Source organism: Hevea brasiliensis, chromosome 8, assembly GCF_030052815.1.
Source record: "Hevea brasiliensis isolate MT/VB/25A 57/8 chromosome 8, ASM3005281v1, whole genome shotgun sequence".
In the NCBI taxonomy this organism is placed as follows: Eukaryota; Viridiplantae; Streptophyta; class Magnoliopsida; order Malpighiales; family Euphorbiaceae; genus Hevea; species Hevea brasiliensis.
Genome location: NC_079500.1, coordinates 86870396 through 86887123, shown reverse-complemented (window position 1 = coordinate 86887123; position 16728 = coordinate 86870396). Strand labels below are relative to the sequence as shown.

Below are 16728 nucleotides of genomic sequence, written 5' to 3'. Positions count from 1 at the left end.
GGCGGGCAGAATGTAAACCCTGCTCATTGCGGCCGGACCTAAGGGTCTGCATGCGGAGAATCGGCCCCTACCAAATCTTCCACCTCGACCCCTGCTGGGTCCGTTAAATTTCTTCTTTTTCCCAGAAGTCCCACCAGAACTCGGCTCTACAGACTTTTTCCCCTTGTCTTTTTCTGATTTCTCAGCTTTTTCTGATTTTTCTTTCCTTGGGGTTACTTCTAATTCAATTCTCTCCAGTTCAAGTGCTTGAGACATAAGCTGTGAGAGTTGCTGTGTCGAAATCCCACAACTTGCATCCTTATGCTGGGCTTCAAACCCGTCTCAAATCTCTTGCATCTTGCCTTGCTGGTAGTAAGGAGACTCCCCGCATAGTGACTCAGGCGGGAGAACTCCCTCTCATACTCTACCACTGATCGATTTCCTTGTTTCAGACCCAAAAATTCTTGCAGTTTCTGGTCAACATATGCATCTGGGATGTATTTCTGTCTGAATTCTCTGATGAAGTCATCCTGTGTCAACATCGTGGTTCAATGCCGTGGGGATGGTCTTCCACCAATCATATGCATCCCCTTGTAGTAGCGACACAGAGTACTCAAACTTCAGTTCATCTTGGCAATGTAGTTTCTTAAATACTCTGTCCATTCTTTCAAGCCATTGCTCTGCCTCTAAAGGGTCCACTGTACCCTTAAATTCTGCAGCCCCATACTTCAGTAAGTTATCATATTGTCTGGCTGGAGGCAGTGGTTGTGCCACAGGTGGTTGGGGTGGAGCTTGAACAGGCATACCCCCAGCCATTTGCTAAAACATCGCAGCCATCTGCTGTGCAAATTGTGCAGGGAACTGCCGCATTTGTGGGGCTGGTGTTGCTGACCCACTAACATTCGGTAAAGCTGGGGCTTCCCCTTGTGCCTCAGCTTCAACTGACTGCTCAACTGAGCGATCCCCTTCTTCCATTTCAATCTGAAGTTAGGGTATCTCCTGAACAAATAATAGATGGAGATTTCCCCCCGTTAGTTCATATTCATGATGTAATGCACTGTATGTAACAATTATGGACATTGAGCAGTTGTACTTAACAAGGAAAAACACAAATTCACAAGTTAAAACATACTTCAAAAATTTGCTCTGATACCACTAAAACATGTCACACCTTACCCCTCTGTAAGGCATAACATGATCCCGTAGAATACTTAATGAACTACTGAACTTCATCTACCGATAACTCATTAAGCACCCTACAAGGGATTTTAAAACAATTTCTTACTTTTGGTAAGTGGTGAGCATTTCTAATAAGTATTTAAAACATGTACTTAAGTAAAAAGCTAGTTGGAAATTTTGGCCCATTTTATTTTTCCGCAAATTTTATAAAAATTTTGACAGAGTTTCCTCTGTATTTTGAGAAAACCGTTCTTCAAATACCTGTAAAAAGCACTTCTAAAAATTTTTCTCAACCACAACTTCAATTTCACAATTCCACAATCATTTCATTTGAGACAAAACAATTTATATACATCCTTACAAAATTCACATCAAAATAAATACAAACTAAATTTTATTACAAACTTCATACAAATTTTGTACAAGCTGCTCAAGACCCATTTTTATGTCCATACCTTTATATGCAACACATACATCAAAATAAATATTTACAGGCAGGGTATAAATTATACCCGAAGACTTCAAGATGATAGCTCCTCACACCTCAGTAGCTCAGTCTGCTGCTCTTCTAGTCTCTGTATCAGCGACAACAATAGAAGCTATCGCTGAGTACTAGGACTCATTGGTACACAACATACTAAAATAATTTTTATGCAAAAAATAAAATCACATTTATTCAAAAATTTGACTAAACATGAGCATTAAACACAAAACATGAATTATGAGATTTTAATGCAAACCAAGTTCATTTCAAAGTATCAAAACACATTTCATAAAACCCACAGTTAGATCATGCCATTCGAAACAAATAGAATCTCAATAGCCAGAGGCTAAAGAGAAATCACATCACAAGGCTAGCCAGCTCAAATATATGGATATCCATTCACATCCTCTTCTACTAGCACACCTCAACACTTCTCCAGAGAAGGAATCAAAATTCGAAACTAATTACCCCCACTAGTCGTGCTAGTGAGGTGTTCAAATATATGGTCATGACACTGTGGTTTCAAAACTTATCTTAACAATTTGCTAAACATAGTCATTTCAAATATATACAATAACTTTCATAGTTTAAATCAAAACATTATAAATAATTTCACAAATAAACTTTCAACAATTCCAAAGCACAAGTAAAATACATATTTCGTTCACTTTATCAATGAATTTTAAAGCATGGAGATGTTGTGCACAAACCTCAAATGAGTCGCCTTTTGGCCTTAACTCGACTCCTCGGGTTCTGTCCCGGTATTCTTTTCTGCTGAAACACACAATTTTATAGTGTTTCAGTACCATAATTTAACATAAATCCAAAAATAAATTTAACTTCACTTATACCTAGCTCTAACGTGCTAATTTCGACGTTCTTGAAATTTTGTGTTTCGGGTTACTATTCACTACACTATTCAAGTCAAATAGTTGACTTTCTAAGGCTTAATAGGTATGGGAACTCCAACTTCACCCACATACCACATTTTGGTCATTAAACTTGTTGGTTTTTGTTGTTTTCTCAAAGCTTAGGTCATTTTGGCAAAATTGCTAATTTTCGGTTTTGGAGTTCTAAGTTGCACTATTCCATTGGTCAATCTACTGTTAGAATTTGACAAAACTTCCTTCATAGAAAATGTTTCTTATTGTCTTAAGTATATTCTCATTTTTGGATCACCCCAATTGGAGTTTTGTAGCTCAAGTTATAGCCAAAATACAATTACTGTTCACGTATACTATTCATGCTGCAATTTAGGTTATGGCAGATTTTGATCCAACTTTGTTCAGTGATTTGATCAAGTTAAGTTCATAATTTGGTCTAAATTTCTTCATATGAAATGTTCTACTATGTCTTAGGTTTCCATCGGTTCAAGAATCACCTAAATCCGAGTTTCCTAGAGAGAGTTATAGCCCTTCAAACATTACTGCTCAAATAGAATTCTGCAGAATCGCAGGTTTGGAAACTCAACTTTGCTCAATAATTTGAATGGGTTAATGGCCTAATTTGGGTTGGTGTTCTTCATGAAAGTTTTAGGTCTATATCATATCTAATTGCTGGTAAAATTTCAGGTCATTTTGACCTTCCTAACTCGAGTTATGACCAAATGAACAGTTACTGTTCATTTGGTCAGTTTGGTGCAGTGGCAGCCTGCTCTCATTTCACTTTGGTCAATTTGTTCACCAAGTTTTAGTCAGTTTTTGGCCATGGTTCCTTAATGAAAATTGTGCTATTTTATGTCTATTTTCATCTCCAATTGGTGGCATATCAATTGGGCTTGTAAAATTTGAGTTTTGGTCCTTCAAAGTGGGTTTGGTCATGCTGCCAGCAGCATGACCATTGGACCTACGAATTTGGTTTTCATTTTCACAATTTCCACACATCTCTTTTGGTCATTATTGACCATTTTTCATCTCATAATAGACTAAAGTCATCATTTAATCATTTCTCCAAAATTTTCCTGAAAACCCTAGGCCTCGAAACCCTAATCTTACTAATTTTTGCATTTACTTGAATTCTAATTGTATATGTGATACTCATCCATTCATTTACACTTAACAACTTTATTGTTTGCATCAAAACATCCATTTCAAACATAACCCTAGCTGTCCAATTTCATACATAGTTCCTCAACAATTGTTTTTCTTTTCATATTTTCCATGCAATTCACACTTATTCAACCTCATATCCATTCATAATACTTAATTTAAAAGAGAAAATGGACTTACCTAAATTTGTGAATTTCCACTTCTTCAATCCTTCAATTTTCCTTATCTTTTTTTTTTCAATCTTCAAATCAAAGCTCAAGGGAAATTTTTTTCTTAAGGGAGTTGTGAAATTAATGGAGGTTTTTAGGGTTGTGAGAGCTTAACACAAGCTTTCATGGTGGAGGAAGAAAATGAGAGAGATGAGAGAAAGAGAGGAATCGGCAATAAGGAGAAAGAAAGAAGCAAAATGAATTTCTTTTTGTTTTTTTATGTTATTTATCTCTTAAATTAGCCATTTGACTTGGTCAATTATTGGGCAAAATTAATTTTTATTTTGACATCATTTGTGATGTCATCAACTTTGACTTTTCTAACTTCTTTCTTTTTTTTTCTATTTATTTTTTTCTATTAGTTTTTTAATTTAATTCTCGATTCTGAAATTTTCTTTTCTCCGATTTTATTTGACAGTTAGGTCAGGAGTCAGCTCTCGGGGTTAATTGACCAAATTGCCCCTCACCGGTTCATCCCGGTTTGTAAATAATCCAATTTTTCTTCCGGCTCCCTGACCTAATTATTTGGTAGCTTAACGATTCTTTTTCGTGATTTTCTCTTTTCCACTTGTGTTCATAAGGGTCCTAAGGACCGCAGCGTCACTTTTACGGTTCGAATTTTGAGTTTAAAAGCGACTTGCGATCGTTCAGAAAGGTCACCCATCGCTGTGACTCTCGGCTTGTTTAACTTCTTATGTTCTGTTTTTCTTGTTTATACTTAACTAATTGAACATTATTAATTATTTGTGTTTATGGCTTCTCTAATTGTCTTAAGTGTGGCCCTAATCCCAATAATTGTCCGGGCCGACACCGGTCACCGGAACAGTGAAATATACCAGGCTATACCAATAGGGGTGTTACAGTGGTGGTGGCATAACTCCTGCCATCTGTCTAAAGAACTCAGCCATTTGCTGATATGTGGATGGTGCACCTGGTACTGTGGAGCAGGTTCCCTCCTGTCTCCTGGTTCAGTCATATATGGAGCATGACTTTCCACTTCCTCATCTATCGCTCTCTGCGATGTGGAGTCCATATTCTGATCAAAATAACAAAACAAATCAAAAGATCTGCATTAGAGCCATCTTAACACTTACAATGCAATGCATGATATGTAATTTATCTAGGTCCAGAAACGCCTAAACCGTGCTCTGATACCACTAAATGTAACACTCCTCACCTGTTTACAGTGTAGCCGAGCAAGGCGGGCTACACGGTGTACCAGAGCACTTAGTCTGTGATTATCACATTTTCTAAACTCAATTTGATTTTAAGAAGTCTTTATGTGCTATTCATAGCATACTGGTTTTATTTTCACACTTTAATAAAATCAGTATTTTAAAAATGGTAATAAAAATTTGGCGAGGTGCCATCTGTATTTCGGACAAACTGTCCTTCCAAACCTGTTGAAAATAGTTTAATATGATAATATCAAAATCTCAAATATTTTATAGTCTCTATTTCTCAGTAAAGTCAATATACTTTTACAGTCATTAAACAGTTCTATAATACAGTCTATAATAATTCAAATATATCCAAAAAATTTCCATGTTATTTAATATGTACAAGATATTACAAACTTTAAAGCTTTCATAATATTACAAAATACAAGGCTGAATTTCAAAGATACAATAAAAGTACAAAATACAAGATATCCTAAGTCCTACCATGTATCCAATGCAGTGCAAATGACTCTGGACTCCTGTGCAGGTCTGATGTCTCACCCAGTCGTAGGTCTGCTGGGCTCCCCAGCTGTGTCTCCAATACCTACGCGTTACAAAAGCAACGCGCTAAGCAATTTTGCTTAGTGGTGCCAAATATAAAGAAATATACACTAAAATAAAGTAAATAAAGTGTTTACGAATTTTTGGTGGTCTTTGTATGTCGATGATTGGATTTAGGTATTTGAATTTAATAGTACTTGAATTATCGCCGTGTAGCCTATATACGACTTGATCGATAAATGGATATACTGGCACTGGGTACCTAGTACCTCGGGCCGTCACACCATCGGTCACAAAGTGTCTCCCGGTGTGCAAATAGCGTGGCTAAAAAGCCATAAGTCAATCTGGCGATAAACCATGAATAAATACACAATATGTATAGCCGTAGGCTATTAAAGTCACAGTGCGACATAATAAGCCGTAAAAACACAGTATGGCATGAAGCCATTTACAGAACAGCTGTCAGAATCCTATTGGCATGCCAACCTATCCATACTAGTTAACTAGGCAAACTAGGGCACATTATAAATTAATTGTTTAATTCTTCAATTTTTGGAGTTTACTAACTATTATATAATTCACAAGTCAATGCATATGTTGACCTTTTTAGGTAATATGGATAAGTTGTTTCTAGCATTAATATGTCACAATTTATATCTCAATATGCTACCAATATAGTGCAATTTACCATTTTTACAAGTTGGCATTCATTGCCAAAATGCTTCAAGCATCATTGTATGCAAGATGTCAAATTCTTAATTTTTGTGTGCTAGATTGGTCTAGCTTAAAGTCCTATGTAGCTCTACGTCTTATTGCACGCGAGGAAAAATTTCAGGTCATTCTAAGTTGTATAGACCAAGATATGGTCAATTTACTAAAGCTGGACAGATTGCACCTTTAGTGCAAAATTTGGTCAATTTTAGATCACTTTTGGTTCGGCAGTTTTTATACCCGAACTTGTGCAAGCCATTTGACTTGGTTCTGGCCATTTCTGGGCTTAGTTGTCTTCATAAGAATTGTAGATCTATGCATACTAACCATGGTAAAAATTTTAGGTCAATTGAACCTGTTTTGAGTGAGTTATGGTCATCCCAAAGACTACTATTCATATGGTCAAAAATCTGGGTTGCTTTGCAAGGTTGCTAATCTGGATTTGGTCATTTTTAAGGTCAGTTTCTAGGCAGAATTTTGGCAACATTTCTACATGAAAGTTGGCCTATTTGGTGTCTAGTTTCACCCCCCATTAGCCTCATACCAATTGGGTTCATAGTTTGACACTTATGGCCTAATTTAGGTACTGCCTTCAATACACAACCTGCACAAAGCACATACACTTCCAATTTGATATTCCTTCTCCTCCTCATTACTTCAATATTCAATCAATAACACTTCCATATATATATATATATATATTGTACACAATTCCAGCAACAATTTTGGGCAGAATATTCAAGTGCTCAATGCACACAATTCACCATTAAGTTCAACATTCACTTTCACCAAAATTCAACATATCTCAATGTCAATATTACACATACACTTCAACATAATCATACTTCAATATCACTTACACTTGCTGCCCACAATTTAATATTAGCATATTTCATTAATAACTACATGTTCACAAATAAATTCATGGTTTGATAGGCTACCAAACATGGCAGTTTGCCTAAAGCATTAAGGTTCCATTACACACCCTTAATTCAAGCACTACATGCACATACTTAGATTTTAACTTACTACTTCCTCCATTTAAGTTATTCAACCTTAGTTTCCATCCATTATAGATAAGAAAAATTCAACTACAACATATATTCAGGGCTGCCAAAAATGGACCATTTCATTTCTCAAGATTTTTTTCATTTCTCTTAACCAAAATACTCACCTTAACCTAAACACAGGGTTTACTAAAGCAAGGGAGAGGTTTTGGACACTTACCACTTTTGGAGCTTATCAAAACTTCACCAAATCTTGTTTTTCTTGTTGCCAATATCTTCCCCAAGGTGAATAGGAAAGCTTTAATGAAGGAACTAAGTAGAAATGGTGTCTTGATCATGCACCCATGGAGGTTGCATGTGGGGCGTCCATGGTGATTTCCATGGTGAACTTCATTTCTCTTGGCTGGTTATTTCTCAAGGTGGAAGATGATGGTTCTGCTGTCCCAAAGGAATATTTAAGTGTCCCAAATTAAGAGTTAGTGGAGCACCAACTTGGATTTTAATGTTAATTATTCAAAGTTTCATAAATTAGATTTTATCCCCCATTTCTTTCACTATTCTTATAATGTATCACAATTTAATTTTTCATGACATTTATAAAGTTTAATATCATTTATTTTTAATGGACATTAAGGTCAAAAGGCAACTCTAGGTGTCAAATGACCAAAATACCCCACTTCGGGTTATATTCCCTATTTTTCGGTAACACCGATTTTTTTCTATTTCTTGATTTTTCATTTTTTTTTGTACTAATTTATTAATTTTTCTTTGATATTTTTAGTGTTAATTACATTTCAATAAACTTTTATTTATGCCTCAAAATTAAATTCCGAGGGTTCCCCGCAGTCCTGGGGTTGGCAACGGCCTTCCCAGTGCGGTTACCCATCGCTGTGGTGCCGGCTCGTTTAACTTAGCTTCATTTTCTCTCTTTCATTTTTCTTTGATTTTTCTTGTATTTTCTTTTTATTTATTTCATCATTATATGTCTGTTCACTATCAACGAAGTGTACTTCTAGACATCCTAACCTGCCTGGACTGTTATTTGGCCACTGGAGCAATAGAACGTACATAATACGTACAGTAGGGATGTTACAAATCTTTTCTAGTTCCATGGTTTGCTGGTGGCACTTTACAAAAACCAAAGAAATTGAAGAAAGAAAATAGAAAAGAGAAAAATAAAATATTGAAGAAGGATCAAGAATAGAGAAGAATTTTAAGAAATTGAAACCCTTTCAATAAACAAGTTTCTTAAAATACTAGAGAGGGGAAATTAAAGAACATAGTAGAAGAAGGAACAAAAAGCAACATAAGAAGGAAGAATTTGATTCAAGATTTCAAGAAAGGAAGAAGAATTTGAGAAGAATTAGGGAGAAATTGAGAAGAAATTGGGTAGAATTAGAAGAGAAAGGAAGAGCAGGGAGAATGAGAATAGAAGAGAAAGGACAAAAAAGAAGATTAGAACCTGTAATTCCACCATGGCCGAGAATCAACCAGCTGTGATACCATTGTTACGTGCTTTTCCAGCCACAGGAACACAATAATAGGAAGAACGAAGAATAGAGGGAGAATCAATAGAATTCAGAAGAAGATAAAAGAATTAGAGAGATTTAAGAAGGAGAGCAGTTATTATTCAATCACAACACACATATTACACAATGTTCAATCTCTTTTATAGAGTCTACAATCAGCTCTACTCTCTCCCTAATTGTTCAACGGTTTACAACCATACCAATCAACATTAGACACGTATAAGTCCCTTCTTCTGGAATATCTAGTGCTGTTTGACATGTTGGTGGGGCTTGAGTTGGTGTGCCCCAAAAAATTTGAAGCAATTATTTGTTCAATGGGAGGGTCTAGTCTTTGGTAACACTTAAAAAATGGTCTAGATGACCTTGTTCTTTTCTGCTATTTGGTCCTTACGGTTGTGTAGAAATAAAATAATTTGTGAACATGCTAATTTCAGCATAGAGGAAGAGTTCACCATTTTTAAAAGAGCTTCTTCTTGGTTGTTCTCTGCTAATATGAATCTCTCTTTTCTACATCAAGATCTTTTTCTTGTTGTGGATAGTATTAAAGCTTCCAGGAACCCACAGCCTCCTCGCCCAAATATTTATTAGGAGCCTCCACCTCTCAATTGCATTAAGTGGAACGTTGATGCTTCTGTTATTGGGAAACCTGGACCTGCGGGCATAGGTGGAGTTCTTAGAAAGGGTTTTGGTTCGTTTCTATGCATCTTCTCTGGACCATGTGGAGTTTGTGATTCAAATGTTGCTGAGATTTTAGCTATCAAGAGGGCTCTTCAATTATCTGTTATGCTATCAATGGATAATTTGTAGGGAATCATCATTGAATCAAACTCCTCAAACACGGTTTCTTAGGTCAATTCTTCAAATAATTCCAGACCATGGAGACTACAACAGGTTTTTAATGTAATTGATAACCTCTTATCTGCATTACCTATTATCTCCATTATTCATGTTCCTTGAAAAGGTAATAATGTGGCAGATTGCTTAACTGAGCAACGAGTTACTAAAACAAATGAATTCATTGCCTGCCTATAATTGTTCAGTTGTTCTATTAGAGTTCCTTCCACTACTGTGTTGTGGTTCTTATAAGAAAATAATATTTTTTTTTATTCCAGTTTAAAAGTTGTGTAGCATTTCATCTTGGATTATCTCTTGGGGTTTTTATTATTATGGATGAATAGTGGGACTGGTTGAATTCTTAGGTTATGTTAAAGTTTTGGTATATGTTGAGTAATGCAGATTGTTCTGGGCTTGCTTTGATTTGTGGAGGGTTGGTGCAGTGACGATGCATTATTGCAATAAAACTTTGCCAATGGAGCTGCATTACTTATCTCTAACGGGAGTTGTTCAGTTCTTTTTAAGTTCAGTTTCTTTGTAAATCTGTTTCTATTGTTGGTTTATACTCCTTTTGTCAATTTTTTCACTAAGCATAATTTCCTTTTAGGTTGGTTTTTGTGGGAAGATCTATTGGTCCGGTATAGATTGAGAGTCCCATGCTAAATTTTTACCTACCTTTTCTTAATTTAATAAAATATTAGCTTAAAAAAAAAAACCTTGTAATAAGGTACTAACTTGTATATATATATATATATATATATATATATATATATATATATAAGATCTTTAAAAATATGTTAAACCACATAATTTTTTTTATTATATTCTTTATCCAAAATTTTATAATTGCAGTAATTTTTTGATAACCTTGATGCAAATGAACTATGCAGAAATCGGATGCAATTTCAAATTGCAATATATTAAATTATAATTTGTTACCGCATTTCATTAGAGTACAACGCTTTTATTTGAAAATTAAAACTACAAGACTAGAGTATGAAAATAAGAAAGATGTTGACTTTATCACACGTTAACCACAACATGCCTAACATCTCATTCACCTGGCTCCCAAGTCTCCATTCCAAAAAAATAAAAAATAAAAAAATAAAAAAATAAATCCTCTTTGTAAACAGAGAGCAGGCTTCCCCCACCCAATCACCACCACCAGCCACTGCCCAGAATCTGCAACCACTCCTCTTTCATACTCAGCCTTCACCTGCTAGCGTGATCTAAATAATATTCTACATAATCCATGAGGCTGCAATGGTATGTCTACACATTGTAATACAATTTTATGATCTTCATTTGGGTCATAAAGTAGGTGAAAGGAAATATTGCAATGCTACTGATTTAAAAAGGACATGCAAAGAATGCAAGCTCTTTCCATCTTCAAATGCAAACATTCCCGTTATGAAAAAAAAAAAGGAAAAAAAAAAAAAAAAAACCAAACCTACATTGAGACTGGGGAAAGTTCATACATTACTCTGGCAGATGTAGAATTCATCGACTCATGTAGACAAAAACAAATACACCAAAACTTCCTTAAGACCAAATTTTCATGAACGCGGCTATAAACAATTTAAAAATGGCCAACACTGGATTAGTTTCTGATTCTGCAAGATTTTTTGAAGCGCCTTCCCATGATTTACTGCCCAAAATCCAAGAAAAAGACTAATCAGTGAACCTAGAATATCTAAGAAGTACTGCAGTCAATCAATTAAAGAAGATTAAAGATCAAAGCAACATGTTTGACAGTGCAGTTACTGTATATACTTATTAATTCTGTCTAATGTTGGTTTGTTCCCTTTCTGAGAGCTGCCACTGAGTTGAACATCAGCTTTGTTTCCAATAACTTCCTTATGGGTTATTGGGCCGCTGCTGTTGGTACTGTCATGAGTGCCATCAAGAGTAGTTTCAGTTTGGGTACCATTTGATACATTTACAACCTGCAAAAGCCCATGTAAAGAAGTTCAATAGTTGTTCCAAGGCCAAAATTTCCCTTCCCCACATACTTTCAAATGAAAATATTGATTATGCCTTTTATTTTCTGGGTTCAGTTTACAGTTTCATCCAAGTAAACAATTTGAGACAAATTTCAACCTTGGCACACACCAATCATATATAGACAGAGTCAGATTTTTACTTCAATACCCCGCTTGCTGCATCACATATCATTTTCACAAGCTTGAAGAAATGCACAGCAGAAGATATAGTAATGAAGCAGATACAGAACGCAAGAAGGAGTCCTTCAACGGCTAATTGTAGCAAGTCACCAGAGCCAAGAAAATTGGAACCCACATAATTAAAAGAAACATTCAAAAAATATATGCAAATTTATATTGAGCATTGAGAACTGCAAATAAATGCCACAAAACAATGATTAATTGTTAGCAAAGACAATCCAACAGTGAACCATATTGTCCAAGTATACCACATTTACTTTAATTCCATCAATATATACATCGATAGCCAGCACGAGAAGTCCATCACAAGGGTTCTACAGGTGCATTTTGTGCTTCGCAAAGTAAAAAAGAAAATAACAGGAGGAAAGAGAGAAAATAATTGACAGGAGTCCAAGAAAAGAAAGCTTAACATTTTCCATGGCCTGTTTTAAAACCCACAGCAATTCTCAAGGTAAAAAAGAAAACAGAGAAGAGAAAAAACAAGAGGGAATTGAGAAACATAATCGCACGCCACATCTGCGGCCAGAAACTATCTTATTTTCACCCAAAACATATAATTCTGATTCTATTTCTCTATTTACACCCCTTGTTGCATCATAAATGGCACTACAATTATTAAATACATAAATGGCAATGCATGAGTTTCTAATATCTTACCAAAAAGAAAAACCAACTCAAAAAATAAAGAATTTTTTTTATTTCTCTTTTAGCAAACACAATTAAAAACTCATTTGGAAGCCGAAAGTCATTAATTGAGTTCCAAGGGAGATTCTAAAACTCATACATTCTAAATAACCAGGTTCACCATTCACCCATTTGGTTGCTTCATGTTCCCTATTTTTCATACTAATAAATAACAAGGATACATATATTTGAAGGTTTTTTTTTTTTTTTATGCATGATGTACCAAATTGTGTGTACTGATTTAAGTTAAAAAAAAAAAAGGCTAAACGTTTATATTTTGCAAAGCACTCATCCAACAGAAGCCCCTAAATGCACAAACTTCTAGAAAGAAAAAAATCTCACCTTAGTTTCAGAAATCACCTTATCATTATGAGATGATTTCACTTCAACATCTATATCAACCTGAGTATCATGCAGAATGCCATTTTTGATAGCAAAGGAATTTAATGGCAGATCTTCTACAGTTTTCACAGCTTTCTCATCCACCAAACCGGAGTCTCCTTCAAACAGTGGACCTGCTAGGTTTTCTACTTCTTTATCATCCACCAAAGAAGAATTGCTTGACAAATTCATTCCATCTATTTTAGAAGCACCATATCTTGGTCCCAAGGGCACCTTTTCAACCTCTTTGTCTACAACAGTTCCATTCAAAACCCTTAATTCACCAGATTTTCCATCCAAGTGATTAATTGGCAGATTGACAGGCCGTAATGGAAATGTTTCTACAATGACATCTGCCATCTGAATCACTTTAGTCCTAGAGGCAGCCACCTCTTCCTTAACTTCCTTTTTTGGTAATGCCTCGCCTACTTTAGTCTTTGCAACTTTTATTTCGTCACATTCTTTATTTGTTACACTTACATGACTCTTATTAATGATTTGCTCCTTATCAAACTGCTGCTCTTCAGGTTCAGCACTAAGCCCATCAGCAATTAAGTTAAGTTCTTGACTTGTATTCTGATGCTGATCAGGTACAAATGCACTTCCATCATGTGAAAGAGACAGAGAAGATTCAGGGTCTGTGGAAATTGTACCCAATGGGTATTTCACCAATAATTGATCAGCATTCTGTTCCTCAGGAAAATCCTTAGCAGGACCCAGCACTCTGTTTTCTTGGATTATTTCTCTAACAATCTCTCTTATTTTGTAGAAAGACCCACCAACTTCCTTGTGTGTAAGATTTAGAGAGGGGAAATTCCCATTGTTTAAGCTCTGGTGCCTGCAAAAAGTTTGCTAAAAGAATGATATATCCAAGTTACATATTCCTACTATGATAACTTGGCAAAGGGTAGTAGAGAAAAATTATAGATAAAAGGATTAATCTAAGCAATGAAAAATATCATCATAGTAAATTGTAAAGCTATTAGCTGTCATTTAGTGTTGCACAAATGATTAATGCTAGTCAAAGTTTATCTCATGAACATAATAGCCACAATATACAAGTTGTCATAGACTTTTTGAATCTTCTGTAAATGACTTCAATCTTGTATACCACTGGGGAACCCCTTTATGCACTATAAAATTCTATCTTTGTTGATCAAGAAAAATGAACCCAATAACTAACGAAACCTCCTTCCTTAAATGTGCACCAAGCATATATACTAAATGATTAGAATCTATCTTCAAGCTGATTCATCTATGGGTGCATATGCACGCATGTGCAACTTCCTATATGTCAAGAAATAATAGGGATGGGATAGATTGGTAAAGCAATTAAACTTGGTGATTATTTTTGAACCATATAGAATTTGCTTAAAAGAAGAATTTGACCAAAGGGGAACCATCATGCAATTACTTCTTTATAAAGGATTCAACCATTTCCTTCCTCTCCCCCTTTGAACGCCGAATGCGAGACTTCCTCCCTACAGACTCATTGCTTTTCGCTAGGGAATGTGTTTGGCGGCCTAACCAGCCACCCTTTGTAGCATACATAATGCCAAAATGTCCACAATCTACCAGCATGCACACCTACATATAAAAGTATGAAAATCAGAATATTGACACCACTGACTCTCCATTAGACATGTCAATTACTCAAATTATACAGTTCCCAGTTCCATATCATACATAGTTAATGGTATTAAAAAAAATTATAAAAAAAAAAAAAGAACTTGTGTACCAAGCATCAAAAAATAATCTGAAATTTCAGAAGTGAAAAACACAATAAAAACATATTCCATGATACTCTGTATCATTTGCAAAAAAAAAAGGCACAAATAAACTAAGGCGCGAGAAAGATGGTATATCTCCAAAAGAATGTGTATGGTCTACACAAGCAAGACACAGTCAAAAGGATGAAAAAGAAATTACAGAGACAGAATTCTTCCCATCTTCACACATGACCAAAACATGTGAAAGGAAATTAATTTCATAATTTTGATGTCATTTCAAATATTTTTCTGGTTCCAAATACAAGAACATGCTGCAGCAAAATTGTCTATAAATGTCAGCATTTAAATGCACAAACACTGAAACTTCAACTCTTCAATATCCAACCCAACAACAACTTCTATAACCCATACAGAAGAGGTGGAAAAACACTAAAATGGGTCCAAGATGAAAGCAGAGGGAAAAATAAGAATTCAGTGGCAAAGTAATTCAATTCAACACAAGAAAAACATTCGAAGAACACTAAACAAAAAAAACTCCTGTATAAGCCAAAAGGCCAAAACATATAAATAAACATAAAGAATGAGAATAAAAGCAATCAATTGTTAGATTGAATTTCAGCTAAAGCTATTGCATTTGCAGAGAAGGCAAGTGGATAGCAGAATTGCATGCATTTGTAGAATGAGATGTTACCTGATAGCTTTGGAGAGATTAGGTTTTGATGGGTTTAGTAGTCGATTTAAAACCCTAAACAGAGCAATGTGTCATGTGTGCACTGTAAAGTGTAAACTGTAAACCATGAAATTTCCAATTGGTTGCATTCCAGGCGGGGCTGTAGGTTCTGTAATTCTTTTCAAGCTTGCTAGGACTGGGTGACCTTTGACCAATCGGTTTGAATGAATTATGGAATCGAACCGTGGTGGTTCGAAAATTTGAATTTATTCATGAAATAATTTAATTCAATTTGATTTTAATTTTTAAAACTTTTAGTCTACCATATACAATTCTCAAAATTAAAAAAATAATTATAATTAAACCAAACTAAAAAAAAATAAAACACTATCATTTTAAAAAAAATTAAAACACTATCATTTTATTATTTTAAAAATTGGGATTCATTTTATTCCAACACTATTTCATATAGAATTATAGATTTAATATTATAAAATGACATGTATATGTGTGGAGATATAATTTGACGAGATGGTTGTGGCACCAAACTTCAATGATTCTTTTGTGTGCACAAGGACGGAGCCACCTAGGCAAAGGGGACATTGAACCCTAAAATTTTACAAAATATTAGAGGTATAATAATAATTTGATATTAACAAGTATAAAACCTTTTAAAAAATAATAATTTTAAAAAATTAAAAACAATAGCCATTATTCTAGTAACTGTTTTACTTCAACTCGTTTAAATTTGAAGAGCAATTTTCTATTCTATTGGATTTTTTTAGTAAATCAATAATAAATTATCAATTTTAGTGTGTCCTATTTCTTATATATATATATATATATATAGTGTGATATTTCAATAAGCAATGGTTTTTCTTTAATAATCGAAGATAATCAACTTGTACAAAATTTAAAGGTTATGAGCATAAATATAATTTTAGTGAAAACTGTATCTAATTTCTATTTTTATCTAACATCAAAGTTTGAGTAATTAAAAAAAATTGATATTTAATACTGAAATTTTATTAATAAGAAAATTTAGTAAATTATGTTAATTTTTATATTATAGTCTCAATTCTAATTCAAATGTGTTGTTAACTTTGAGATTTTATTTAAATTCATGAGGCATATTTGCAAGTATTGACAATGTTTTCAAAAAATAAAGAATAACCAAAAAAAATCATTGTATTGCATGTAAATACAACACTATATTTCGCTGACTCTTGTAAATGGAATAAGAAAACTTTTTTAACTTAGAGAGCCAGTGTAGGGTTGCCTCCAAATATGTATTTATAGATGGGTTGTTTTGGTGTTCATATCTAAATCCTTTATGTTAGAACATTCTTTTGGTTCAATATTTTCTTCAAATGATAAGA

General features: G+C 34.4%; 1 protein-coding gene across 3 annotated transcripts; it reads right to left on the bottom strand.

Moving 5' to 3' along the window:
• Positions 1–11132: 11132 nt before the first annotated feature.
• Positions 11133–15528, bottom strand: LOC110654158 (uncharacterized). Of its 3 annotated transcripts, none has more exons than XM_021810065.2 (5): positions 15371–15528; positions 14364–14536; positions 12911–13787; positions 11466–11647; positions 11133–11349 (listed from the first exon to the last, which is right to left on the bottom strand). In XM_021810065.2, exons 2-5 carry the CDS (start codon positions 14528–14530, stop codon positions 11244–11246), a joined length of 1332 nt encoding a protein of 443 aa, XP_021665757.2. In that variant the 5' UTR covers positions 14531–14536; positions 15371–15528; the 3' UTR covers positions 11133–11243. The 3 variants fall into 3 exon arrangements, with proteins under 3 accessions (XP_021665757.2, XP_058007570.1, XP_058007569.1); XM_058151587.1 differs by having other exon boundaries at positions 12929–13787; XM_058151586.1 differs by having other exon boundaries at positions 11475–11647; positions 15371–15527.
• Positions 15529–16728: the final 1200 nt, after the last annotated feature.

Excerpts from the sequence above, each read along its gene's own strand:
- LOC110654158 (XM_021810065.2), bottom strand. The coding sequence starts at position 14,530 with ATGCTGGTAGATTGTGGACATTTTGGCATTATGTATGCTACAAAGGGT. Across the intron at positions 11,648-12,910 it reads AGGTGATTTCTGAAACTAAG|GTTGTAAATGTATCAAATGG; the intron begins GTGAGATTTTTT and ends GGGCTTTTGCAG. Across the intron at positions 11,350-11,465 it reads AGAATTAATAAGTATATACA|TAAATCATGGGAAGGCGCTT; the intron begins GTAACTGCACTG and ends GATTTTGGGCAG.